Raw genomic sequence first — 27,956 nt, 5'->3', positions numbered from 1 at the left:
CTGCATTAAAATCACTTAAGCTCTTAGGGAGCTCTTCTGAACAGCATCTCTGCTAATTGGACCATAAACACAAACGCACAACTGGTAGATGTAATTACTATCTAATTCTGATAGATAAGACCTCGTTTGCCTTTGGAATCTTTATTTTCATTTAAACTCAGGCTAAGCATTCGCATGTTCGCATCCCTTTAAATGCTGACCTATTTCAGGAATTCCCTTTAAAATCCCGGCGCTGCCGGCAGCACGGCCTCTCGGCGGATGCCTGGCTGCCGCTCCCGTCATTATTCTCACTCCTCTACCCGGCTGCTACAGCGAGACGAGGTTGGGATACAGCAGGGCACCGGCTGCGTGGACCAAAGCAGAGCTGCCAGGCGCTGGGTCGGGGGGGGGGGAAACCTCACTGTCATCCCCTGGGACTCAGCGAGCTCCGCTCCGCCCCGCTGCCGCCCACCGGCCCGGCTCTCCCGTCGGCTGCGGGCAGCGCTGGCGGCGGCTCCGGCTGAACGGGAATCCCTGCATCCCACATCCCAGCGAGGGCATGGCTGCCGTGAGGAGGAAGTTCGGTGATGAGTACCAGGCGGTGGGCCCGGCCGCTGCCGGTAGCCGCAGAGAGCGGCAGCGTTTTGTGGACAAGAACGGGCGTTGCAACGTGCAACACGGGAACCTGGGAGGTGAGAGCAGCCGTTACCTCTCCGACCTCTTCACCACGCTGGTGGATCTCAAATGGCGTTGGAACCTGCTCATCTTCCTGCTGACTTACACGGTAGCCTGGCTGGTCATGGCTTCCATGTGGTGGGGCATTGCCTACCTGCGAGGTGACCTGCACCGGGCACACGATGACACCTACAGTCCGTGCGTGGCCAACGTGTACAACTTTCCCTCCGCCTTCCTTTTCTTCATAGAGACCGAAGCCACCATTGGCTACGGGCACCGCTACATTACCGAGCGCTGCCCTGAGGGCATCGTGCTCTTCCTCTTCCAGTCACTGCTGGGCTCCATCGTCGACGCGTTCCTCATCGGCTGCATGTTCATCAAGATGTCACAGCCCAAAAAGAGAGCTGAGACCCTCATGTTCAGCCGTGCCGCAGTGGTCTCGCAGCGGGATGGAAAGCTCTGCCTCATGTTCCGGGTCGGCAACCTCCGCAACAGCCACATGGTTTCTGCTCAGATCCGCTGCAAGCTGATCAAGGTGAGGCCCAGAGTGACAGCAGGAAGGATGAGGCAGCAGGTTGTGGTGGGTGATGCTGGGAGAGGTCAAGAGAAAATGCTTGCCCCAAGAGCAGCCAAGCTGCCCTGAACCCCCTTTTTGTCCCTCAGGGGGCCTTTCACTTGTAGTTCCTTACCCCATGGGTCCTTCCAGCACTGCAGAGCTTGAGTGGAAAAGCCCTTTGATTTTCACCACTATCTATTAAGCACTGACAAGGGTCAGTATAATTCAGAATGCAAAAAAGAACTGGAACTCAAATTCAACTAATAGATAAATAAATAAATAGAGGAGGCAGAACTGTTTGGCAGCCATGGGAGTCCTCAGATACACTGGGCAAGAATAGAATGGGAGGAAAATACTGTGTGGTTGAGTGGCATGTTGAGAGGAAGCAACAGAACAGCTCAGAGCAGCTGTGTCTTGTCACAGGGGCATGCCTGATGGGCTGCATCAGCAGCTGAATCCTGGTGATTATGTTAATTTCAGAATATGAATGTCATAAATGTTTCATGTTCTCTATGGTAATCCTCTTTTTGGAGCAACTGCTTGGCCATTTTAATAATCTGCAGAAACAAGCCTGATACAGTAGCTGATAAGACAATGGTAAATGTGAAGGACTGCTCTTCCTCTGCTTTGTGCTGAATGCCTGACTTAGCTGCTAATTTTTCTTGTCAAAGAATTCCTTTTAAAATGGAGCTCTACTAGGATTCAAAAAGCAGTTGGATTTGTACATGAAAATGAACTGCTGAGAATTACAATAGAGCAATTTTTGTAGGAATCAGAAAGCCAGATAATCCACTATTTTTGCTGATTTCTAGCACTGAAAATGATCAGAAATCCTCCTCTAAAGTATTTATTTCTGGCCATCATCCAAGATGGAATGCAAGTCAAAGCAGAACAGGAGCAGTGTCACAGATGTGATTTTTACACTGATGGCAATTCACTGTAAACTTCTTTTGAAATGACAGCCTGAAAACACAGCCTGGTGCACTGTTTGCTAACAATTCTATTGCTGCACAATGCTGGTTTATAGAGAAAACAGGAGGGCATTTGATAAGGACTGATTCATCTTACAATAGTTGTTCCACAGATTAAGCAGTGAATCCCTGAGTAATACCTGAGCTCTTACAGCTCTTACAAATGATCACCAATGCCCTTGATTTGTCTTCAAGCTTCTTGGCGACCTTTGGCAAATCAAAGCTATTGCCACAAGAATGTTTACAAGTAAATGTGCACAAGCTGCACCCTCAGTGCTCACTGCAAGTAGTGTTTTCTAGCCCACAGTAGCCCTCAGCCTTCTTCTAAATCCTCACCAGTTTGTCGAGGTGCCCCTTGAACTGGACGTGCTGTCCCAGCTGAGGCAGCAGCTGTTCCAGCAGCAGATGAATTTACATCAGCTGCTTTGCAGCAGCTTCCTTTGTGCATCCTGTAAGCCCATGATGAATGTGATGTAACTCTCAAACCATCTCTCTGTAGCAAGTCCTGCCTGTTTTGTGCTTTGTGCTTTTGGCTGTGCTTCCTGCGGTGCTGCTGACAGCTGATCTTGCTACACTCCTGTGTTGGATTAGATAGCAAGATGTTTACTTGTGTCCCAGTGAAACAATGTGAAGGAGTGTGTCTTACCCCACTTTGCCATTGAGATAGGAGCTGTATTTAGTATTAAGCTTCATGTTTCAGTTGGACTAATGGAGGTCTTACCTTTGTTTAAAAAAAAAAAGTCCACCAATCTAAGTCTGTTCAAGTGGCATTTACTGCTGGCATGACATATGCCCTAGGATATTCAGTAGATTTCACTGACAACCATCATAATGTTGGTGTGATAGCTTTCAGCTGGTAACATAGGAGAATTTGATTTGGAAAGCTGAGAAATGTAGAATGCAGTGGCAGAAAGGTACAAATGAAAAAATCTAGACACCTAAAGAGTTTGGGTTTTTTCTTACCTGTGAGGCAAATAACCTTTGGTGCGACTCATGTAGACCTTTGGATTTCCCATCTCTTGCCACGTTAAAAATCAAAGCTGGGGCATTTCTAACTATTTGTGTCCTGGTTCAAGTGTGTATTAATCTGTGAAATTTATCTGGCTTTGTGGGAGGTCAAAATAAAGAATCTCAGCCATCCCTTCCAAACATACTGCTGGCAGTTTACAGTCCTGTGTTGCCTTCTGTGCTCCTTTGAGTACAGCTGTGTGCAACAGAGTTTGATGTCTGGAAGTCTTAATGTGTTAGAGCTATGAAACTCTTTGTTTAGGATAGTTTATTTTTACTTAACAAATAAGCTTCTCTTCAAAATTCTCCATGCTCTGCATAAATCAGTCCTGTGTGCAGGTGCTAAATACCTCAAGCACAACCTTTTGCTTTCTCCCAGATCTGTTACCTCTAATCATCCTCACCGGATTTGTTTACTTCAATCAAATCAACTCAATAGACTTTTCCCCAGAGAAAAATTGTTTGTAGATGGAAACAGATCATTCAGGCAGCGATTTGTGCAAATATGCACATCTTTGGTAATAGCATTCTATAAAACTTTGGGGAAATTTCAGGCTCACGTGTGGTTCATACGGTTCATGTTAAGCCTTGTTGCCTTGGAGCAAAAATTGTATGCTGCCAACTGAGTTGTGCACCTGCTGAACAGTAGCCAGGCAACAAAAACAGCAGTGCTGTCTGCAGCCTGGATCTGCAGCTTGCCTCAAAAAAGGACGAGGGATATTTTTGCAGTAGTTTGATTGCACCTTTGCATATAACGGAGTGTCACAATTGGTAAGTAGCAGGGGGTTTGATCCCTTTTATTTCCTACCACTCTATTTTACCTTTCAAAGCACTGTAATACTTGAGAACACTTTTAAAGGCAATCAGCTGATATTTCCCTTGTCCTCCTCAGGCGTGGAGAAACCATCTCTTACCTAAGGGACAACTCTGGTTACTTAGGAAATATATATATTTCTGAGCAGAAAACCAAACGCATAGCAGATAAGGAAAGCAATGCATTGTATTCAGTAAGGCTCAGTACTCCACCAGCTATCTAAACTGGTTATGGAATCACAGTAAATGCCAGGCACTTAGATATTCAGCATTTTTAATACACCAGTACATCAGAGAGACAATCTCAAAGTACAGCTGTTGCTTGGGATTTGTTGTTGTTGTTTTTAAAGATAGAAACTTTCTTTTCCCTGAAGAAAACCTATTAGATTGGAGTCAACAGCAAAACTGCTTGCTTCAGCTTGTTCCCTATCGCTAATGGATGGAGTTTCCACGTAATGGAACCAACACATTTATCAAAACAGATAGAACAAACTAGTAGCTATGTAATTATCTATCATTCATGATCAATAATAAGCTTCTCAAACAGTTACGTGCTTTCTAATTGAGCAATAAAACAGAAAGGATTTTAAATAATAGGATTTTAAATAGGCTCTGCAAAGCTTTAATTTTAACAACCAGTTTCCAGCAGTCACCTTTAAAGCCATCAGTGAAGGACCTGCCTGGTCAACTGCTGCATGTTCTCAGTTGTGTTTTGAATGCTAGGAAAAATTTTAGGAAGCTAGAAAAAAACAAACACCTAACCCATCAGGATTTTTAATGGACCAATGAAATGATGCAAATGGGGAACTTAGCTGAATAACAACAATAAGAAATACCATGTGGTATGTAGTAATTGGGAAGGGTTGCATCATTAGCATTATCATCAGTAACATTGATTTGGACAATTTTGTGCAAATGTGACTCACCAGATGTGCTTTGCAATTATTGTGATGCTTACCTTAACGTCCTTTAAGCACGTACATAGCAGTTTCTGCAAAACAAGATATAAAAATAACGTAATGTGACTCCAAGCAATTCATTAAAGCATGCCTAACTTGTTGATTCTGTTCTCACCAATGAGAACTTTTGCTGCAAGATGTCCATAACAAGTATCTGCCATAAGGAGTAAAGTGTGGTACCTGATATTATTGTCATTGATTTGTAAAATACATGTAATGTCATAATAAAGTTTGTAGATGATGATGAGATCTGGTGGCATGATAAATGTCAACACTGGTCATATCTATCAACTTCATATACATAGCACTCCTATCTCTACACGATGACCTAATTCAGAGCTAATAATGTTATCAGAGAGGCAGGTTTAAGTTTCATTGCATTGCTCCTTGTGTTTTGCTTCACACGGTGCTTACTGAACTATCTTTCTATCTCTAGTCCCGACAGACACCAGAGGGGGAATTTCTGCCACTAGACCAGTGTGAGCTGGACGTTGGATTTGGAACTGGAGCTGACCAGCTGTTCTTAGTTTCTCCATTAACCATCTGTCATGAAATTAACTCAAAGAGCCCCTTTTTCTGTCTCTCACAAAGATCGCTAAGAAGTGAGCAATTTGAAATAGTTGTCATCCTTGAAGGAATTGTTGAGACTACAGGTAAGACATTGTAACATGGTAACACATGTGCTCTAATTGTAAGTCTTTGCAGTCTTGGCAGTTGTTGATCCTTGCATGTTCTGTAACACCCTATCATAAAATACCAACCTTTGTTGGCCTCCACCATGCTAAAGGAGACCTCTTTTAGCCATAGAGCTCTGCACTACTGATGCAATACATTTAAGAAGAGACACTCTCTGCCAGTTCCTAGCTGGCCTCTGCAGGCATGCAGAGGACTACAGGATTCTTATGTGACTCTTGTCTTAAGCAGCATCCCTGGTCTACTCACTTGCTTGTGTTACAATGTCATCCTCTTGTCTCTGTCTCCACAGGAATGACATGCCAAGCTAGGACCTCATATACAGAAGATGAAGTTCTTTGGGGTCACAGATTCCTCCCAGTGATGTCCCTGGAAGACGGCTTTTTCCGTGTTGATTATTCTCAGTTTCATGCTACATTTGAAGTCCCCACTCCTCCTTACAGCGTCAAAGAGCAAGAAGAAAACCTGTCTCTGTCATCCTCTTGGAATAGTCCTGTTGACAACAAAACCAGAAAAGAAAAGTTTTGTTCACTTGACTGCATTGATATTGCAGAAGAAAAAAGCAAACTCCCTTTTAAACTTCAGAAGATTAGCTCAAGAAAGGAAGACCTTCCAAAAAGGGTCCTCAGAATGAGTTCCAGTAACACAGGGAAGACTTGCAGTACTGGGGATCTCCTGAATATTCAAGAAATGAGTTCTATCTCCAATGGTGAAGACGGTGATGACAGGATACAGCTGAAAGCCTTAAAAATGAATGCTGAGGCTTAGACTCAGTCCAGAAGATGCCTAAAAGTATGCGTGCTCTGAAGATAAAATTGGAAGATAATCTGCCTGCCAAACTTTGCAAAATAAACTCTGATCACCTCCCTTAAGAGCAGAAGCATATGAGTCATTGTTCACAACAGCATTCAAGACTGCTAACCTGAAGGAGTTTTCATATAGTAATGAAATAATTAGGTTTTCCTACTTTCTGGAAGGATGATTCCTTTTGTATAATTGTTCTGTACAGATCTAATTTACGTAGCCTAATAGAAATTTGAAAGGCAGTAAGGTTAGACTTTTGTGCCAAAGAGGTCCCTGCCCTGATGTCATTTAGCAGCATGCTCATTGCAAATCAACGTTGTCTTCCATACTTGTAGATGCTTTTTCATGAAGCATGGACCAAATCCTTGGATGGATCATTCTCTGGAATGAATTGAACATTCTCTCAAAGCACTTTTGCTAATCATGGCAGTTTAGTTTCAGTTGTTGAAGATTTGAGATCATCCCTAGAATAGACAACCTTCTCTACAGAAATGACCAAAAAGATGTCAGTGAAGATTTGCACCTCATGTGTTGGCATTCAGTACCTCTTTAAAATGTTACACAGAGTTTTCTGTAGGACTGGCTTGAATGAGAGGAAAAAAACACTCTTCTGGTTTTAAAGCTGCTTGCCTTACTGAACGTCAGGATATGGTGAGAACTGGAATCCAATTCAATCCCAACACAAGAAGGATGCTGAGTTGTTGGAGTGGCTCCATGTGAAGATGACCAAAGGGCTGGAGCACCTCTCCTATGAAGAAAGGCTGAAGCAGCTGGGCTTGTTAAGGTTAGAGTAGGCTCCAGGAAGACTTTATCATGGCATTTCCACACTTGAAGAGAGCTTATAAACAGGAGGACTGACTTTTTACACAGTCTGATAGTGATAGGACAAGGACAGGTGGCTTTAAACTAAACGAGGGGAAATTTAGGTTGGATGAGAGGAGGAAATCCTTTGCACAGAGGGGGATGAGGCTCTGGCGCTGCTGCCTAGAAAAGCATGGGTGCCCTATCCCTGGAGGTCCCCAAAGCCAGACTGGATGGGGCTCTGGGCAGCCTGATCTGCTGGGGGGCAGCCAGCCCACGGCACAAGGTTGGAGCCTGATGATCCTTAAGGTCTCTTCCAGCCCAATCATCCAATGATTCTTAACCACCTTGTGGTTCTACACTCCCAGCATAACCCTATTTCCATTCAGCCATTCTGCTGCCTTCCTCTATAGGTGAAAGCAGTCGTTTTCCTCTCAGCTGGCAGTGCGGGGGGACACAACCCAACCCCAAAGCTGCTCCATCCCACACTCAGCACAGCAGAGCACTCTGTGAGGGAACGAATCCCCTGCCCTCCATGGGCAGAGCAGGCTGAGATGGAGGGGTGACTGCAGCCCCACGCTGTCATTTTGCACAGGTGCAGCTGTTCGTGGTTGTTTTTCTTCCCCTTCCCCCTGACCTTCACCATTATATACGTGCTGAAATCTGTGCTTTTAAACGTACCACGCTGGGATATTTAGATCACCCGCAATGACTCACCCCATAACATCCAGAACCCATAGACAATAAAATCACGTTCACTTTGGCCCTCGAGCGTTCTTGTGAGTCAGTCTGCGCGGAGCCCCAGAGACGCAAAGACATGAAAGACTTCACTTCTCCACAGAGCTCCGCGCCAGCGCTGCCCTCTGGTGCCCGGAGCGGGGCGAGGCAGCGGCCGCCCCTCAGCCTCAGAGCGCGCGGGTCCGCGCATGTGTGCTTCCCGCCTACCGCGGGACGCATGCGCAAAACCGCCGCTCGCCCAGCCCTCTGCCCCGCCCTGCTGCCGCGCAAGCGCGCTGCCGTCTCCCTGCATGGCACGCATGCGCATTGCTGCGCCCGAAAAGCCTCGCGCCAATTGGGCGAAGAACGCATGCGCAGTGAGGCTGCGCGCGTGCGCCGCGGCCCGACGCATGCGCACAGCTCCTTGCTGAGGCGCCCAGTAGGCCTTGGGTGGGCAGCTGCTCCCTCCAGAGACCCGGAGCCGCAGCGCTGCGAGGAGCGGGCGGCAGGAGCGATGTCACCGCCACTGACTGGGCCACACCTTTGCTGGGCCAAACTTGTCGGAATGTAACAGCGTACTGGGAGCTGTAGTCCTCCATCCAGGACCTGGGACATGTAGTCTTCCGGAAGCACTTCCGGTCAGCCATATTGGGCCGCGTTGCATGCTGGGGTTGGTAGTATTTAGCACCGCACTGCCTGGCAGCCATGATGGCCGTGGGGCACCCTGGGAGATGTAGTCTTCTCCTTTCACCAGCGCTGGCGTTTACCCAAAGGATGACTTCGCCCCAGGAGGTCTTTGTCTTGCTTCGCCTCATCGAATACCTTCCTAGCCGGCGACAAAGCCACTATAAACACCATGATACTCATACCTGTCAGCGTCGGGTTCACACAGGGCACAATTCAGGCTTTAAACTCAGGATTTGTGAGCATCTGTCTGGCCAGGATGGCTCCACACCATGCATCCATCGTGTGCACATCCCCTGCTGCAGACTATGCTGCTCTGTTCCTTTTCTTTCCCTCACCGTGCAAAACAAGCATTTCCCAAAGAGGGAAAACAACGTGGAAATGATGATAATTGGGAAAGGTCCCAGAAACCACAGTGCAAACCACAGCACTGGGGTGATCGCTGATGAACTGGCATCAATAATCCCCAAGGTCCTCCCTGAATCACAGCAGAGCCATCCGGATCCCCCAGGAGATCTGCTGGACCCCATTTATGGGACCCCACCCCCTCTCCCCTGGCTCAGGGCTGGTGACACCCATGGGACGAAGGCTCAGAGGCAGCTTTCAAAAATGGCAAGACTGGAAGAAAATGGGCCCTTTGTGCAGGGAACAGCCAGAGGGCACTTCAGGCAGGGTGACGCTAGCAGCACCAACTGATGTGCTGCTTTACGGTGCTGGGGACACAGCACGTTTCCCATTGTCCCTGATCCAACCTCAAAAGTCAGGGGGATGAAAGTAAGTCTGAATCCTCCCAGTGGGGATAGGGAATTACATCTCCGGAGCTGGGATGGAGGCTCTGTGTTGTGGAAGGTTAAAGCTCTGTGTTCTTCTGCGTATTTTGAAGCTGCAGTCTCCACGCTCAGCATCTCAAGCCCAGTGCAACTCAGTGGGAAAATCCATCCTCATTGCAAAAACACAGCCTGAAATGGCAGATAGATATAAAAACCATCCGGCATCATCAGCCCTGAGCCACGATCTGCGCATGGGACAGGATAGGATCTGAAAGCCATCACAGCACACAACAGCTGCACTAAACCCCCACAGACCTCCTGCTCACTGCCGGAAAAGCAGCGTTTCCTCTCCGCAAAGCAGCCAGAAGCGTTTGACACCTCTTTACACCCCAGGGATTGATGTGAACGAGGCCAAGGAGCTTTGTACCGCAACAGCACGGGGCTCAATCCCACTAACAGGCAACAAAGGCAGCGTCCCCTTTTCCCAGGGCTGCAAGCTGTCACCTTCATTGGAGTCTTTAACGCTGCTGCAGCCATCCACTGTATTTTAGGGGAACATTCCTCCACAGGGCAAAACCTTAGTAAGCCAAGATGCCAGCCCAGACTGCAAGAAGCGGCTCATTGTCCTCCAGCGATGCAGCCGTGGTGATGTCAGGAACAAAAAGCCTCCTCTTGTGCAGCCTCCGAAGCGTCCCCCAGCCCTGAGTGCTCCCAGAAAAAAAATGTATGGCATGAGATGTGCAAACGCCGGAGAATTCAAGTGCCCATCGGCCAACAGCCCCAGGGTTGTGCATCTCAAGCTGCTACAGTCTTGCCCTAAAAGCCTTGCAGCCAAAAACCACTGAGCAGAAGGCATTTGTGCACGATGACATCTCTTCTGTTCCCTTTTTTTTTCTCTCATTCTTTTTGCAATCGATGCATTCCCTGAACCACCTCCATTTCCACATGTGCGTTGCTGTTGTTGTTTCATGACATCCTTCAAATGAGAGGATCGCTTTCAGCAGAAATTCAATTTTTCCAACCCAAAATGTGCTTTTGGTTTGCACACAACAGGACAGGGCTCAGACTGCTACCGCATTCCTCCTGCCCAGACCCGTGCCCGAGCAGATCCAAGCCCCACACAGGGCATGTAACCCAGTTAATCTCAATGAGCATTTAAATCAAATTAGTTAAACTACATTAAACCCCTGTGAGGACACGGTTCAGAGTGGAAACAGCCTTAATGTGATTTCAGCTGACTTCCCTGCCACAATTTGCAAGTCAGAGAAATCGAGTTAAAGGCTGTTTTCATTCTGAACTCTGTCCACACAGGGCCTTAATGCAGTTTAATTAATCTGCTTTAAAATTGAGCCTGTCTTTCATTTGGGCAACTTCACCTGACTCACCCTGGGGAAGCAAACCCGCCTGGCACAGCTGTGCTGAGTCTGAGGCTGGAAAATCCTGGAGGGTTTGGAGAAAGCTGTGATTATAGCTAATCCCAACAGGCAATATTTTGGGGTGAAGCCACTTGTAGCAACCACCCATATGGCTGAAATTGGAAACGTTGAGCTTCCCAGAGTCCGGCAGAGCCGCGGGCACCGGGGCCAGGCTGGCTCTACTGGCCTGAATGCTGCTTGCTCTCCGATGCTTATCGCTGCTTAACAAAGTTTCCTCCTCGGTGGCAGAGAACAGCAGGCTAAAAGCAGCTGCATTAATCCCTATGCTGCTCCCAGCGAGGCTGTAATGGCTGCTAATTGCCGGCCAGCAGCCCGAGGAAGCTGGGGCTGAGCAAGGGAACGCTTTGGCCCTCAAAACCAACAGCCCTGTTATGTTCCCCACACCACCCAACCATTCCCCAGCTCCTTCCTCACACCATCCAGCCATTTCCCAGCTCCTCCCCCCCCGCCTCCCCAATTTAGCTGAGAAAAAACAGAAAAGGGGAAGGGATGGAGCCCCATCCACATCCCTTTCTATTCATTCCTTCTACCCCACAGGGCTGTGCTTTGGGGTCTGCTGCAGATCCTGACACTGGAACACAGGATGTGACCCTGAGCCTCCAGCAGAGCTCCCAGCAGCAGGTACCTGGCTCCCCAGCAGCACAGTGTGCTGCAAGCAGGGTTTACTCCATTGCTCAATTCCCATTTTCTCTGTAAAGGTAAAATGCATTCCCCATAAAGGAGTTCCAATTAAAAGGGAGTTAATGACTTAATGAATCAGAACAAAATCTGCTTGCATTAGCAGTGAACCACTGACCTTCTTCTCGTTGTGGCTATCAGCTTTTTAATTGGGTACGTTTTTATTTCCTTCCCTACAAATGGACTAGTGGCTGAGCATGTGCTCAGTGAGCAAAGGGAATCTGGGGGGGGGGGGGGAAAGCAGGAAATGCCCAGCCTGAGGGACCCCCCCAGCACCCATCCCACAGCAGCACCTACCTGAAGCCTCAGCATAGCTTAGCTTCTGCTCTTTATCTCCTACTGGTGAAGATTACAGCACTGCTGACAAAGGCTTCTATGATACTCAGGGCTGTGCAAACCAAAAAATGAGGGTCGGACACTACCCCTATATCCTTACAGCTCCAGGAAGGGCTGAACTCTCCTCCTCATTAGCTCATTAACTGCTCGTTAATTCCCTATCACGTGATGAAGAGGCTTTCCTCTTCCCAAAGCTTACCTGAAGATACACTCAGCCATTCATATCCTAAGCAGCACTACGTGTCATCCTTACCCCCAGTCTTGGGGGCTCCTCTCTGCTCTTTCCCCTCCCTTTTTTTCCTTTCTTTGGACATCTTCATCACTTCTCCCATCCATCTGCTGCCATCCCAGGGGTGCACCCACCTGAACACAGTGGTGGTCAATGCTGCACTGTGCTGCCATTCATGTTATATTCATTGCTGACTGTGCTCTGCCCCGCACCTCATTGCAGAGGGGCTCTAAAAGGATTTCTATTTGTGTCCCTGCGGTACAGGAAGCACTGCAGGGAGCTGCCCTGTGTTAGCACAGGCATGAGGGTGGGCAAAGGGCTGGTGGAGAAGCCCTAGGTCCCCTTTTGGGGTCTATTTTTGGGTGGTGGGAGTGGCTTTGTTGGGGATGTGGGTGTGCTGGAAGAACAGGAGCAGTCCCTGATGTACTGAAAGCAAAACTAAGAAAGAAAATCTTTGTTTGGAGGAGACATAGCCAGGCTTTGAGGAGAGGTCTATGGTGCTGGGGTCCTCTCAGAGGGAAAGAACCCTCACCGGGAAGTGCTGATGCACTATGCATGGTCCTGAGCAATATGGGGACAGCTCTAAAGCAAAGCACTCAGTCCAGCCTTCTGCTTTCTCACCAGGACCACCACATTCCACCCACCGTGCAGAGCTGGAATCCTCCCGTGCTGGGCTCCCCCTGTACAGGGACAAACCCTGCCCTGTCTCTCTGTGCCAGTCGCTCACACAATAACACTTATTCTCACCCTGCTCCAGGCAGCTGCCCGCCCTGCCGTGCCCCCTGGCCCAGGAGCAGGTTGACATCTTGGGGAGGGGTGGGCATCCCAAAGCCCCCATCCCACCGTCAGCAGCTGGGCAGAGCTGCCTGGACCCGCCGGCTGTTTCCAGGGGAACTGCGAGGGGGTCAGGGAGAGGTCTGGGATGTTTTAGTCTTCCTGTAATATCCTTAATTGCTCATTTATTTAGTGCAATTAGTCCCAGGTGCTAGCTGTTGTCTGTGTGACCCCGGTCCCTCCGGGCTGTTCCCAGCGGCCGCATTGATCGCTTCCCGCTGCGACGACACGTGTGTGTGTGTGTGTGTGTGTGCAATCTGTGTGTGCTCTTTTTTCCCTTCTTCTTTGGTGCTGTCCCCCAGCTTTGCCATTGTCGCTTTATCCCCCGGAGCCTGCATCCCTCCAGAGGCACAGTACTGGAGCCCTGAAATGTTGCAGCCAGTTTTCTTCCCGGGGGATGCGGGGCAATGAGAGCATCTTCTGTGCATCCCCTTTGAGCACCCTACGGTCAGCACAGGGCTGGATCCATGCTGCAGCAGCCAGGAGGTGATGGGCACAAGGGCCACTCCTATCACTTGTCAGGAGTCCCTTGAGAAGAGCCTCCCCCTCTGTTCCCCCCCTTTTGTAGGAGGCAAAAATGCTATCGCTGAAGGAAACAATCCGACGCTTTGTGGAAACGGACGTGAAAAGAAACGTCCCCAAAATGCCGGCTGAGGTCAGGCTGGGCTGCCTTTGTCCTGCAGGCAGAGTGCTGGCGCCCGGGGGGGACCGCAGCAACCATGGGACTGTGAGTCACTGCCTGGTCCCCGAATGGCAGCGAGTTGGATTTGATGATTTTTATGAGTCCCTTCCAACTGAGGGTATTCTATGATTCTGTGCTGCTGACACGACCCCAGGCTGGGGTTCTGCAGTGGCTCTTGGGTCGCACGTTGGCAGTGGTTATCTCAGCAACGTGCAGCAGAATTTTGGGGGCTGTTTTGAGGGATTCTCCAAAAGCAAAAAGTTTCAGCTTCACCTCCTGCCTTCACCTCGTGTTCATGGCCACTACCGTCCCATCGCTGTGCCCAAGGGCGAGGTTGAGCCAAGGGGAGGATTTTGGCAGTTGCCATGTGAGTTCCAGCCAAACACCACCTGAACCCTTCCCTTTAACTCCACGAGCTTCTAAAAGGATTGGGGCTTTCTCTGCCAAATGCATTTCCACCAGTCCCCAGGCATTACTTCCCTGATGGCTCTGTCCCAGCATCTTCATTCCCCGGCACCGCTAACGACCAGGACCTCTGCGAGACCAACGCTTTCTGCTGCCTCTTTCTCCATACACCCAGATCTCAGTGCACTTTAATTGTCTGCCAATTGATTCCCCAAATTCCCCACTGACACACATCATGTTTAATTTGCAGATACTGGGAAAAAGGCAGCTCAGGGGCTGTTCCAACCCATCCTTAACTCATCTGCTCTTCCAGATCACAAAACATAGGGCGAAAGATGCTGAGAAAGCCAATTATGAGCATTTTCATCCCATTCGGCTGAGCCCTCTAAAAGGCTCTTTGTCTGCCTGGGGCTGGGGGACATCCGCTGAGCAGCCCCCGGCTCTGTCCTTCAGCCCTGTGGCAGTTCATGTCCTTGAATCTTCCACTAGAAGCTGAGCTGGCCCCAAAGCAGGGAGGGATCCGGCCCCACGAGGGATCTGCAGAGCTCACATCAAGCTCCGGAGGCAGCACCCCCCCCCCATTGCTGCCCCTCTGTGCTCTCGTTTGCAGGATAATTCCTTGCACAGAGGATGCATCATGCGCAGTCCCCCTGTTTTTGCTTTGCTTTCTGCAGAGCTGAAAATCAGATCTGTGCACTTCATGGCAAACCTTGCCCCATGGCAGGGAGCCCCTGGCCCCCCAGCCCTGCCCCTTGGCAGCTTCTCGGGGGGGAGCCTTGGCAGCAGGGAGCAGAAATAATGAATCTGAGCATGAAACGGAGATGAAAAAAACACTTTGTCTAATGGCCGCGCATGGAGGAAGCTTTGAAGTTTATTGGAGCCAGACTTTCCAGGGCTGAATGGGTCCCAGGGGACGGTGTAAAGGGAGGCAGAGACCTGCACGGGTCTCGGGAGAGCCCAAATCTCTTAGATCCTCTGGAGACAGAGGCAGGAGATCAACGTCTGTGCTGGAGACGGGCATGGCAAGGGGAGGCTGCGGTGCTGGGGATGTGCTTGGGACACTGAGTGGGGGCTCAGCTGCTGCACAGCCCCCAGCAGAAGCATTTTGGCACGCAGCCCTCCATCATTGGAGCACTGCTTGGGGGAAGGAGGGCTGTTCGAGGAGCAGCTCGCACCCACCCATAGCCAAAATCCCTCAGAGCAAGAGTTGCAGGCGCTGGGAACCAGCCCGGCTGGGGTTCATTACCCCGCAATTAGCCCAGGGCTCTGCATTAGGGTCCGAGCTCAGTTTTCAAATTGCCGCTAATTGAGCAATCTGCCGGGCTAATGGCAGAGCCGAGCAGAGGAGCTGGCAGTGCAGAATCCATTGCTCGTGGTCCCGGACCTGGAGGAGCAGAGTCTTGCAGAGCTCGGGGCTGCTGTTCCCGATGCCTGGAATTGATTTGCAAAAGGGAAGGAAAACAGGGAGAAAGTATTCTTTTATTGCTCGGATGAAGGATTAATTATCCGTGAAGGTGCTTGGGATAGGTGACAGCATGGTGGGGAACAGAAACCCTTCACTCTGAAGCTGGGACGTGGTCACAGCTGTTCAGCACCTCTGCAGCAGAAGGGAAACCCTTAAATCATTGAATTCAATTAAGCTTCGTGCTCTCTGCCAGTAAAGCAGACTGATGGTGAGGACCTTTGCTCTCCCCCCCTTCCAAAGCTGATCCTTCATCCCAAGCAGGTGAGGTAGGCAGAGCCAGGGGGGAAAGAACCCACTGGATGGCCAAACCTCACCAGGAGGGCTGGGTGCTCCAGGGATGCAGTAGGCAGCATGAAGAGCCATCAGCATCCCAATGTCTCTACTCCATGCAAAGCCCCCCAGTGTGGGGTCACATCCCCAGGCAGTGGCTCGGAAGTCTGCACTGCAGCAGCTTTGCTCCCTGGGGCCTCAGAATGGAGGTTTTATGATGGTTAATAAATATTGAGCTTGTGGCCTTTCCCAGTGCTGCTTGACAGAGGGTTGGGCAGAGATGGGGATATTTGGGGGTCTGATTGAGATGGTGTGTTGGGGTCACCACCTCCTTCCTGCACACACCCCAATGCCCAGAGCTTGGTGAGAGCATGGATAGAGAAGGTGGCTGGGGTGAGCTGGGGCTGAGGTTGGGGTACCCCACGCCTTCCTTCTCATGTCTCTTCCCTTTTTTGTGTCCTTGCCACAAGCAGCTGCAGGGGAAGGGATGCTCTGTCTGGAAAAGCATGAAGCAAAGCTGCTGCTTTTACCCAAATCTCTGCCAGCCCTTAATATCTTTGGGAAACTCTGTTAGCAGCAGATTGCCCTAAACTCTGCAACATTATCCAGGGAGCGTGTGTTAATTCACCGTGATGGAGAGCCCCAGTGTGCTGGGGCCGGCTCTGGTTACTCCAGGGACATGTTAATGGGAGAGTTTTTTTCCCAAGGTTTTCTGTTTTATGGCAGCTTTGCTGCCCTTGGAGCTTGTGAATGTGGAAGGGGTGAGGGCTGGTTCCCGTGTGGCACTGGGGATGTATGACCATGGGGTTGGAGCAGCCCAGGGATGTCTGCGTGGAGGGGAACGTGCCAGAGTTGCTTTGTATGGAGCAGATGGGGACTGGGGGGGGGATGCACAGTTTTGTTTGTTGTTTTTTCTTTTCTTTTGTAAATTAAATTCAAAAGGGGAAAAAAAATAAAAGCAGGCTGCATGGTTTTGTTGAGTTTTGATGTTCCCAGGAGGTGCTGGCAATATAGATTTCATAGGAGTTTCTCAGAGAGCATCAGCAGGGCTCAGTGCTGAGCCATGCAGCATCACATCCTAGCTGCCCCTCCCAAAAACCTGGGTGCTGTCAGGGTGCTGTCACCCACCCTGCATGGCATAGGCACTGCTGTCCTGTAGCAGAGTGCTGTCAGAGCCTGCCTAGGCTCATGGCAGAGCCCCAGGACACCGCAGCAGACGGATCAATCACTGCCTCCAGCTCCTCTGTCTGTGCCCTGCAGCCACTGCTTCCCACAATTAATGCAGTCTCTGAGCTGAGCTGCCCAGCACAGGCTGCCATCAGCTGGTTTGCATCTCAGCACGGCTGCTGTTTCTGGCAGGGCACAGACCAGGATGCTGGATATGAGCAGGGATGCTGGATGTGAAGTGGGATGCAGGAGCCAAAGGGAAGCTCCTGCCCCACCTCCATGCCCACCTCTGTCAGACCACACCAGAGATGGGGGATGAAAGATGCTCCTCACTCCTGGATCAACTCCCAGGGATGTTCCAGGGAAACCTGCTGTGAGCAGAAGATGCAGGATAGCAAAGCATGACCCAGCTTTGACACGGAGGAGGCTGTGCAAAGGATCATTAAAAGCTTTCCAAGCTCCGGCTGGTTAAACAAACATCAGACAGAAAGGAAATAGAAAGGAAACAAGGGATATTTCAGAAATCTGGAGCAAGGAGTAGCTGCTGAGTTGGGGGTAAGTTGTTTATGCAGCACAATCAAGCCAAGTGCTCAAGCTGATGAGAAAGGACGTGACAGTGGATCATGTTCCCATCTTCAACAAAGACCTCCAGCCAAAACAAACTGAAATCTCCACATCCAAGCATCTGAGTAGTGAGAAATGCTTCTTACTGTTCAAGCGACCCCGCACCTCTCAGAAACAAATGGGAGGTACAGGGGGGAAATGCACTTTTCTGGTTGCTCCTCTCATTATCCACCTGTGCAGCAGGAGCTGCTCAGCTTGGGATGCAACAGTGCAGTTCCAGGGCTCTCCATGTGAAAGGTGAGAGCCAGTTTCTGCACTGGGCTCTGCTTCATCCATCCAGACAAGAACCAGTGCCGTGGCACGAGGCTGCAGCCTGTGAGCACCACAGCTGCTGCTGGAGGCTTCTCCCAAGCTTTCCCACTCAGAATCTTTCTTGGCAGCCACAGCAAGAAAAGCATTTCCTTCTTCACCCTCAGGAGGCAAAAACCACCCCCAGATGGGCCCAGATCAGCTTCAGAGCTGCAGTACTCATCTATGCTGGAGTCGGTGCAAAGGATGCTCTGTAATTAGATTTCCTTCGTGCTAATGGTTGAAGTGCACCAGCTATTTATTTTTTATTTTGCCCACTGCACCCAAAGCAAGCAGGCACCGTGCCCACGTGGGTGATCCCCTCTAAGGAAGCCCACTGCTCTTCCCAGAGGAAAGGGGTGTGCAAAGAACAGCCAGCTTTTGTGCCTGCCCTGGGCTATTGGCTGCGTTCAGATCTCTCAGCCAAGGATGGAGATGCCTCTTTCATCCTTGGCAATGATTCAGTCTAAGATATAAATTGTCCTCGGAAGATTCCTGTCCCTCTCCATTGACTGGAAGGAGACCAGAACAGCTGCATTATTCATAGGAGCATCTTGATTTCGTTCCTGCTGTAAAAGTGCAGCTTCACTGCACTCATCAAGTGCCCAGGTTCAGGGCTTACAGGAGGGGCAGAGACCAGGCTTGTGTTCATTGGCTCCTCCCAGAGCTCTCCCCCCATCAGCAGCACCTCTCCTAGCAGGGATCCCATCATCCAAAGAGAGGAATAGGGAGAGCAGGATGGATCCCCATGTAACTCCTTTACGTAGCAATGAGGCAAAGCTCCAGCATCCAGGCTGTGAGCTGCTGCAAAGGAAATGCCAGCCTAGATTTCTTGGAAGGCTCCTGCTTTCTTCCAAGCATCCCTTCACAGGAAACACTCGATGAATGAATGAACAAGAGAATGAATGAATGCTCCCTGCAAAAAAAAAAAAAAAAAAAAAACCAACAAAAAACGCTGCTCTGGCAGATCTGGGTCATCTGGTCAAGGCAAAGGGCTGAGCTGGTTGAATAGCTTCAGTGCATCTCCCATGGCAGGGAAAGATAACAGTGGTCCCATCTTGCTCTTGGCTCGCTCTAAAGCAGGTTGCTTATAGGGAAGAGAGAAGGGAGACAGCCAGTGCTGCTCAGGGCCATAAATTAACCTCAGGGTTTTCTAATGGGACCCTGATTTATCTCCTGCTTCTGTCTGAACTAATTGAGTTCATTCCTCTTGGTGATTCATGCCATGGAAATGGGTTCCAGAGAAAATGGGACCTCGAGCAGCTTCAGCAAATCCCTCTCTTTATTAGCCAGGGAGCCGTAATGCTTTTACAACAAGGAGAGGTTCAGAAGCGGCCGCCTGCCCCCAGCCCATCCATCACTGCCAGCGGCTTCAGCTCAGGTTTCAGCGGGGTTCCGGGTCTGTCCCTTGTCCATCTGGGGCTGCCCAGGACTTCAGAGGCACCCAGAGGGCAGAATAAGGAATCTGTGCCCCCCCAGCCTTTGGGGAGGAGTGGGGATTGGGGGGCTGAGCCATCCCTGCGTAGTGACGAATGAATCCCTTATACCTTCTCATGCCTGGGGTTGGTGGAGGTGGGTAAAGGAAAGCCACCCCGAGCTGCTCCCATGCTCCAAGTGCCAGAAAATGCAGCAGGTCTTTGGTTTGACTCCTTGCATTGACACAAGGGATGCTCTGACCTCCGGAGAATAGAACGGGTTGGAAGGAACCTTGAATTTCTCCAAACACCCAACCCTCAAGTCCACCCCTACCCTGCACATCCCCCCCCCACCCACTTCAGCCCATCCCAGCAGAAATTCACCCCTGACCCCCCCATACTCCAAGCGCAGCCCCCAGCTCCCCCCAGCCGAGCACGATCTGCGGACACGTGCGTGTTTGTTGTGCTGTTTGCGCGCGGCGGAGAGAACACAGGGGAGAGTTTTGGCGACAGCAGCCGCCGTAATGGTTTGTTTGCTCTCAGCATGTCTCGAGGCTCCCGGGGGAGTCTGCAGCCCAGCATCCTGTGCCTCCCGCCCGGCTCCGATGTGCAGCGAGCATTCGGGCTGCACGGCTCTCGGAGCAAACCGCCCGCGATTTATTAAGATGTTAAAGCATCCTGCAGCAGCGTGGGGCAGAGGGACCTCGCTGAGGCATCCCAGCACCTGCAGCTGGGGAGTTCCCGTGAAGGTTAATCACTAAAACACCAGAAAATGGGCACTGCTCCTCCCTGGTGGATTTTCTCCTCGCCCAGGTCACCGTTGCAAACATCCAGCCCCTGGCAGCTGTATTTCCATCCCATGTCATGGACCTTATTAAAACCTTTCTAGAAGCCAGGATAAAATTGCATTTACCAATTTCCTCCCTGTCCTCAGCGTTGTTTACTTGGAGAATTCCAGCAGGTCTGAGGAAGAGCTGCATCTCCTGCAGACAGCGCTGCTCATCCCAATCAGATTACTCTGAGCCAATTGATCTTCATTCATCTGACCTTTCTAAAGCTCTCACCTGATTTCCAGAGCACAACTCACTGTTTCCTTCCTTGGCTCCAGTTTGGGCTTGCAGACTGCCCGCCAGACAGCTGCTAAACCATAACCCACTGCAAAAGAGTTCATTTAACCAAACAAAAAACCCACAATGTGATTGAGACCATAATGCTGAAGGGGAAGAGGCTGACTCTGAGCAGTGTGCTGGAGGGGATGGAGCTGGGATCTGTGTGGATGCCATAAAGGCAGCAGACACAGAGCTGGGTCAGCAGCAATCAACACACACAGCCCAGCTCCCTGCAGATGCTACAGGCTTTGTTAGCACGGGCCAGCGGCTGGCTGATTTGCATAGGGAATGAAGGCAGCAATTAGTTTAGCTCATCATCTCAGCACACTGGGAAATTAGCTCCCTTCTGATTCAATCAGAACTGCTGGGAAGATGCTCCGGAGATGCATGGAAGCTGAGGCCAAGCATCGGCTCAGTGCCAGGCTCAGCACCGTGGGACCAGGAGCTGCTGTCCCACCCATCCCAGCCCCACATCAATACCCTGAGCTCCTCTGCTGCAGCTCAGCCCACACCCTCCCTATTTACGGGCTTAATTCTGCAGATCCCATGCGATATGAGAGGTCTCACTCCGGGGTGACATTTCCCCAAGGATAACCCACGATAGCCCCAGGGCTTCACCCTCCTGCCTGGGGACACCACCCAGGGGGGAGCAGATCCATTCACCCATGTCCTTCACCCCCCATCCCTCTCCCTCCCTCAGCTCTCAGCACTAATTCTCCTCAGCCATTTATTCCCTGCAGGAATAGTGATGAGCCTGGAAGGAGCCCCTCTCCCCATTACTCTCCTCACCGTGATGAGCGCTTTGCTGCCAGGCGTTAATCAGAGCCCCTCTCCTGCAGGGAGATGGATGGAAATGCATTTCCCCCAACCACACCACTGCTGGTTAATGCATCCAGCCGAGCTCTGGGAAGGGCCACGATCACTCTGGGCCTCCAACTTGCAGTGCTTGCAAAAAGATAGAGCCTGTAGGCTTTTTAAAAAGCTCAAGCAGGAGCAACACTCCAGTAATACCATGAAAACTCACCTATAACAGCAAAGTTCTGCTTTTCTACCTAGAGCAATGCCCTTGCCCTCCCAGCATCACTTCCTTTCACCCACCCACCGTTCAAGCCTTTAACTCAGCCCAACTAGACCGTGCTGTGGGGATTCCCATCCGGGCCATGCTGAGATCACTGGGTGGGGGCTATGACAGCACCCTCCAAATTGGAAGAAAAAGTATAGAAAGGGGTCTCAACCAGGTGACACAAAGGCTGAAAGCTCCCCAAGTTGTTCCCCAAACCTGGGGATGCTGGAGGTGGAAGGAAGCATTTGGGTGTCTGGGATCTGGCCATCTGACACCCCAATATGTGGGTCCCCATGGCTGGGCACCCACGGCTCTGCAGGCAAATCCCTCCCTTTCCCTCCTCCCCTCAAAGCCCCCCCAGCTCCCATACACCCTTTCTGGGAGCTTCCCTGTCCCTCTTTTGTGCACAGATGCACACAAAAGGAGATGAATGGTGCGGGCACTGCGGATGGGGCGTTGAAAGCAGTTGCCATAGGGACAGTACCTCTAAGCATCAGCTCAGGGCTTCATTTGCAATCTCTGTTTCCATCCTTTATGGTTTATCCCTTGCACTATCTCTGCTAGGAGTCAAATTGAGGTGTGAACCCCCAAATTACCCAAGGCAGGCCCTCAACAGTGAGCATTGATGAAAAGCAGGTTTGGGGCTGGAGAGACCCTGCAGCCAGAGCTACCCCCACCTCATAGCCCCCAGCCTGGCTCCAAAAAGCCCCAAAGTCACCCCAAATCTCAGGGGGAGGCACAGGCATCACCTTTTGCCCTTGCTGAAGGCAATGGGAAGGGCTCATCCATCAGCGGGACAGGTCTGGAGGAACCACACAGCAATCAGAGGAACGGGGCCATCGGGGGTCACTGGAGACCCCCCAGTTTGCTGACATCATCAACAGCATCATTATCCCGGTTAAACAAACCCAGCTCCATGGCTCTCTTTGTTTTCCACTGACTGTTTTGCATTTTAATCAAAACCACAGGGCACAGGGACTGCCTGATACCAAGGGCACTCTGTGATCCCCCCCCCAGTCCTGTGCACGGTGCAATTTGGGGGTGAAAAGGGAGAAACCATATAAATTATATGTGTACATATATTATACTCGAGCTCCTTGTAGGCTAGCCCTGCATCCATGAGACGTTACAACAGGGCAGCATCCATCACGTGCAGTGCTTTAGCTGAGTTCGTTAGGAATCTGTAATCTGATGGAGTTTATTATCCTAATTAAAGGATTGGAGAAAGCCTGGCAGGGTGAAGGATGCTGCAGTGCTCCCATTGCAGCGGTACTTGGAGGAGCTGGGATGCTGTGTGCGATGCTCAGGTTGCTCCCAACTGCTGCATCCCACTGTCCCCTGATTTGGGGGGAAAGGATTGTGCTGCAGCCCTGCATGAAGGAAACTCATATCACAGATTTGAGGGAAGCTCAGAGGAAAATTTGCTTTCATCCCTGGGAGATGGGATTCCTGACCCAGGAGGAGGTGCTGCCCTGGGCTGTGTGGTTTGTAGGTGCTCCATGGGGTTGGATGGAGGGGGGAGCAGGAAGGAAAATTTGATTTTGGGAATTGGCTCAGCAGCGACTTCAGCAAAACCTAAGGAGCACCAGCAAGAAGGAAAATAAATGGGGTTGGGGCACTGCAGCTGCTCTACTGAACAGAAAACCCCCTGCTCTGACCCCTGCCCCAAACCCACACCCCTGCTCACTGCAGATGTCATGGGGCTGGGCCAGAAATGCACAGAGCAGGGAAAAATGGGAAACAAAGTGAATTTAACGCCCTATGGGGCCAGTGACCTGGGATGCAGGATGAGAGATGGGCAGCAGGGCGGGCAAGGTGATGGATCTTGCAGTCGGGAGAGGGTTGGGGTGGGGGAGTGCAGGTGGGCACAGTGGGGTGGGGTCCTGATTGTGGCAGCAAAGGGAGAAAAATGGGAATAGCAGCCCCAGGTGGATGTCTGGGCTGCTTCCTGACAGCTGCAAGAAGGAAGGAGCAGCGGCACAGCGCTGTCAGTGCTCTCCATGGGTCAGTTTTGCTGCCCGGTGGCTCGCTGGGTTTTTGGAATTTGGATGAAGGAAAGCAGAGTGGGTGAGTGTGAGTTGCTGCATGTCCCTGTGCCCATGGCATCGTGCTTTGATACGGAGACAGACAACAGCCCTGAGACTGGCAGAGCACAAAACACTCTGAGCTCTGGACTGGCAGTTCTGGTTTTACCAAGTAATAAACCCCGTGCCAGCATCCCTGAGCATGTGGCAAGGAAGCAGCTTGGCTTCCCAAATACCTGCAAGAGGCAGGGATCAGCTCCACTGCTTTACACCTCGGGAAACTGGGGCACAGCAGAGTTAGCAATGTTGCAATGTTTTGAATTGGGCTCGTTGTGATGATAGGAAAGGGGAAGAGGGGGGCAAAAATGCCCCTGGATCCTGTCTGGGCTATGTGCATGCTGCTAAACAGTTTGGAAATCAGTCTATGATAGTCTGAGTATAGAAGGAATTAAAATAAAGATCTACTTTGAAATGAAGTAGGGGATGTAGAAGGGGAAGGGGATGGGAGAAGAGAAAGGGAAGGGAGAGGGGAAGGGAAGGGAGAGGGGAAGGGAAGGGAGAGGAGCAGGAGAGAAGGAGAAGAGGGAAAGGGAAAGAAGCCCCATCCTGCCTCACTCTGCTCCTCCCGCCTGCCCTGCTCCATCCTCATCGATGCCATGAAGGATTTGACATTCATTTCCTCCTAATAGCAGAATTCTTGATCCATCAGCAACAAAAGTGAATCAATCAGTTCCCAAAAGCCAGGCTGGTGAGAAGAAAGCCAGCCCTGCCCCTGGCATGTGGAACTAATCCATAACTTAAGCAGAAAAATATTGATAATGTTGCTGCTGCAGACATATTTATGTCCTTTATTATATGCACCACGAGGAGCGATTTTCTCCCCCCCTGCCTGGCTCTGAGTGTTATTGTAAATCGTGCACAACTGCTTTGCTTTCTCAGGGAGGGAAACCACGGCTCTATTTTTACCATCTCACGATTTTGCCATTGCTCCATCCCGAGGAAGGATTGAATTTCCTGGACAGCGTGGGCTCTGTTGATGGGAGATTCCTTTGGGCTGTCCTTATAAGGAACCCGAGGTTCGTCCCCGCAGCATTGTGACCCCCCCCTCTGTGCACGGTGATGGATGGCACAGAAAGGAATGGGAAAAGGAAGGAAAGGAAAGCTTGGGGCTGGAGATTAACAGCTGAAAAAGAGTGGGGGAACGGTTGGAGAGAGGCATTAGGAGAAATTACAGGCATGGAAATCAAGGAGGGTAATCAAAACCAGGTTGGGACACTTTGATAGTAATGGAAATCAGGTTTGCGTGAGTTTGGGGAATGTTGCATCCCTCCTTTGCTTTCCCTTATGGGCAGGATGTGACCCCTTCTGGCTCAGAGCCCTGCATTTGGGGTGCTCAGAGCATCTGCCCCATGACAGACACCCAAATACAGCCCCATCACCCTGAGCCCATGGTTTCACACCATCATCAAGGACACCCAGGAGCTAAAATCTCCACTCAGGAGCCCAAATCAAAGCACAGCAGCAGGGCAGCCCCATGCCACGCAGCCTCTCACCATGTACCCCCCATCTTCCCCATGCCCTCCGCTCTCCTTACTGCTGTGCACCTCCCCCTGCACTGATCTCTGTGTGATTCCCATCTCTACCCCAACACCAACGGGTACAGCAGTGCAAAGAGATCACTCTGAGATTGTGGGATCTTTTACCCCCAGCCCAATTGGGAATGGCTGAATAGGTGAAATCAACCCCAAAATCACCATCTGAGTCCCATTCCATAGGAATAACTGCCTGCCCAGCGCAGGCTCTGGGTTTTACAGCACCCCACACATTCTGCAGCCTCTGTGTAACCCCCAAGTAAGGAAAAAGGGGAAGGTTTTACAGGCAGTCCCTCCCTGGCTTTCTAAATCAAGAGAGCAGTTTTCCCCTGAATGGTAAAATGCTGCTGCCCAAGCCTGCAGCAGCCCAGTGCTCCTGCACCTCACCTGGGGCAGTGATCAGCAGTCCCTAAACCACAGCTGGGGGTGGATCTGTTCACCCCATCGCTCCCCACCACCCCCTCAGTGCAGAGCAGATGGGTTTGGAGCTGCAGCAGCACCTGGCAGAGGATGGGAGTGAGAACCCTGCTGTGCTCAAGCCCTAAAAGCTTCTACATGCCCAAATCCCATTGTCTGAATGGAGAATCAGAGGGAACCCTCAACTTCTACTCATCCCTTCGCCCTTCCTGCTCTCCAGAGGTGGTCAGCACAGCCCCCAGCCCCATTCCCAGCTCTGGAAGCTCATCCCATAACACTGCAGCACCACATCCCACCTGTGCTTTTCTCTACAGCCCTTTATTCACTCTCTCAGCCCCAGGACAACAAGGTCATATTTTCCCAATGTGTATTATTTATTCATCTTTATTTATAATATGGCATTACCGTGTTGCTGTCTTCGTTGGGAAACTAATTCCCAATGCTATTTAGTGAAACCGATAAAAAGTTTGAAGGCAGGAATTTGCTCTGAACTTACAAGTTTATGCTATTTCCAGGAGTCCTTGTAGGGTGGTGGGAGGGTGGGAAAACATAGCTTGGAGACCTTTGGTCTTTGCAAAGCGCATGGGAGCAGACCTGGATGAGCCTGAAGGAAGATAAGGACAGAGCGAGACGGGCGCTGTGTCCTTGGGAGGGACTGGATGCAATGTTTTGCCGAGCTGTAATTGGGCTTTTGCTAATTAAACCTCCCTTCTCCAGTGGGGGGAGGCCCATGGGGCACAGCTGTCTGTCCCAGGAACGATGCTTCCCTTCAGGAGCCCTCCCTGCTTGCTCCTCACCTCTGCTCTCAGTCCCATTCCTTGATGCTCCCATTCACAAACAAGGATGAGTCCACCCAGCCCTGGGAACCCCAAGGTTCTCCCCTAGCAGTGAATCCTTTGCATATGTCCTCCCAGCCCAATGGGGTCAGGAGCCAGCAGCAAAGCCAGAAGCCTTTTCTTCTTACAGCCAGATGGGCTGCTCTCCGTTCCCCAACCTGTTCTCACCAACCAGCATTGCTGGAGGCCAGCATGGTGTCACTGCAGCATCATCTCACTGTGGCTCAGGAGGACCTGGAGCATCACTGAGCCACAAATTCAGAGCCCTCTCAATAGCCAGGAGCTGCCCAAGGGCATGGCTGGCCGTGCTGTAGCACATGGAGCTGGTTGAGGGTGGGGAGACCTCTTGGTTGGGGTTGGGAGTTGTAGTGCAGCAGCCAGTGCTGTGCTAGCAGCCCTGAGGATGATCCCTGAGCAAATGCAGAGCCTTTGTTTTAATTCTGAGAGGTGACAGCAGACTTTTAAGAGGCCTTCTGTCATTGCACAGAGCCAGGAAAGGGCCACGACCATTCTGGGAGAGAAAAAAAAAAAGCATGAGGTGGGGGTTAACGTAAAGCTCTAGGAGTGCTTTCACCAAAGGAGCCACACGGGTTGGGACAGAGCAGCAGTTTCCACTTACTTGTGCTGGCTGCCTGCCCAGCCCCGTGCAGATGCAGCCCATCTGAGCGGCCGTTTCTGTCTGTCCGTCCATCTCTGCTTTGCGTCACTGTGGTGAGGTTTTTCTTGGGGTGACATTCGTGGTGGTGTCTGAGCATCATAAAACACCCGAGCTCTGCACTGGGGCTTGGGGGAGTTCCTTTTGTCATCTCCCCTCCAGGGGAGTGCTGCAGCCTGGCAGTGCATCCCATGGGGAAAGGCTACAGCCTGGGGTGGAGGAACGGATGAGACGGACCCATGGCAGCAGCTCAGCTTCCCCCCAGCTCACTGCATCAGAGCAGCAAAGGCAATTGGAATCATAAGACCCAGGCTGCTCCCCCCGCTGTGCCTGGCTCTGCCAGATGTCCACAAGCTGCTTTGCCCCATTTCCAATCATCCAAGCATTGAGAAGAGCAATGCTTGGCTCAGTGGTGGGTGGGTGGCAGCCATCCCATCCCCATGTTCCATCCCCACCATCCAGGCTCTGTGCACGCTGCCCTGTCCCCACCTGGCCCTGAATCCGTCACCATGTGGCTCACACATGTTCCCACATCACTGCATTGGACAACAAGCAGCAGCTTTGGCTTTAAGTTAATCTTACTTAAAGAGGGACTTTCCTCAAAGCCCCGATCCCGGCTGCCCACAGCACAGTGTGAGCAGGTGTATGGGAGCTGCTGAATCAGAGCCCCAACCTCTGATTGATCAACTGAGGTGAGCAATGAGTCAGCCCTGGGAGCATAGGTGAAGGCAATTCCACCTCTCCTAGACCCTATTTAAGATCCTTCTTAAATAGGATTCTTCCCCACTGGGGAAAGGATCTCTTTCTGGAGGTTCTTTCTTTTCGGGTTTTCTGGTGAGCCCAGGACAAGGTAAGCCCTCTATCTATTCTTTTTTGGTGTAATAGCCTGCTTAGCCAAACTCTCTTGTATGTTTCTTAATTATAACACCTGTATATCCATTGATTATACAGTGGGCCAGGAGCTGCCAACCACACAAGCATCACAAATCAGATACTCATAG

At 50.9% G+C, this 27,956-nt stretch overlaps 1 protein-coding gene and 2 long non-coding RNA genes across 3 annotated transcripts; 1 reads left to right on the top strand and 2 right to left on the bottom strand.

Moving 5' to 3' along the window:
- Positions 1 to 242: 242 nt before the first annotated feature.
- Positions 243 to 6,514, top strand: LOC116233748 (G protein-activated inward rectifier potassium channel 1-like). Its single transcript, XM_031600829.2, has 3 exons — positions 243 to 1,189; positions 5,398 to 5,614; positions 5,947 to 6,514. Exons 1-3 carry the CDS (start codon positions 539 to 541, stop codon positions 6,420 to 6,422), a joined length of 1,344 nt encoding a protein of 447 aa, XP_031456689.2. The 5' UTR covers positions 243 to 538; the 3' UTR covers positions 6,423 to 6,514.
- Positions 4,110 to 8,560, bottom strand: LOC116233749 (uncharacterized). Its single transcript, XR_004168004.2, has 3 exons — positions 7,977 to 8,560; positions 5,904 to 6,147; positions 4,110 to 4,993 (listed from the first exon to the last, which is right to left on the bottom strand). It is a non-coding gene; the product is annotated as an uncharacterized LOC116233749 (long non-coding RNA).
- Positions 8,561 to 25,866: 17,306 nt separating this feature from the next.
- LOC149914974 (uncharacterized) lies at positions 25,867 to 27,613 on the bottom strand. Its single transcript, XR_016460042.1, has 3 exons — positions 27,538 to 27,613; positions 26,920 to 27,164; positions 25,867 to 26,811 (listed from the first exon to the last, which is right to left on the bottom strand). It is a non-coding gene; the product is annotated as an uncharacterized LOC149914974 (long non-coding RNA).
- Between the last annotated feature and the right edge of the window lie 343 nt (positions 27,614 to 27,956).

Source organism: Phasianus colchicus, chromosome 26 (assembly GCF_987193195.1).
Source record: "Phasianus colchicus chromosome 26, bPhaCol1.hap1.1, whole genome shotgun sequence".
Lineage (NCBI taxonomy): Eukaryota > Metazoa > Chordata > Aves > Galliformes > Phasianidae > Phasianus > Phasianus colchicus.
The sequence above is the reverse complement of the archived record's forward strand: the minus strand, read 5'-3'. Positions and strand labels throughout refer to the sequence as shown.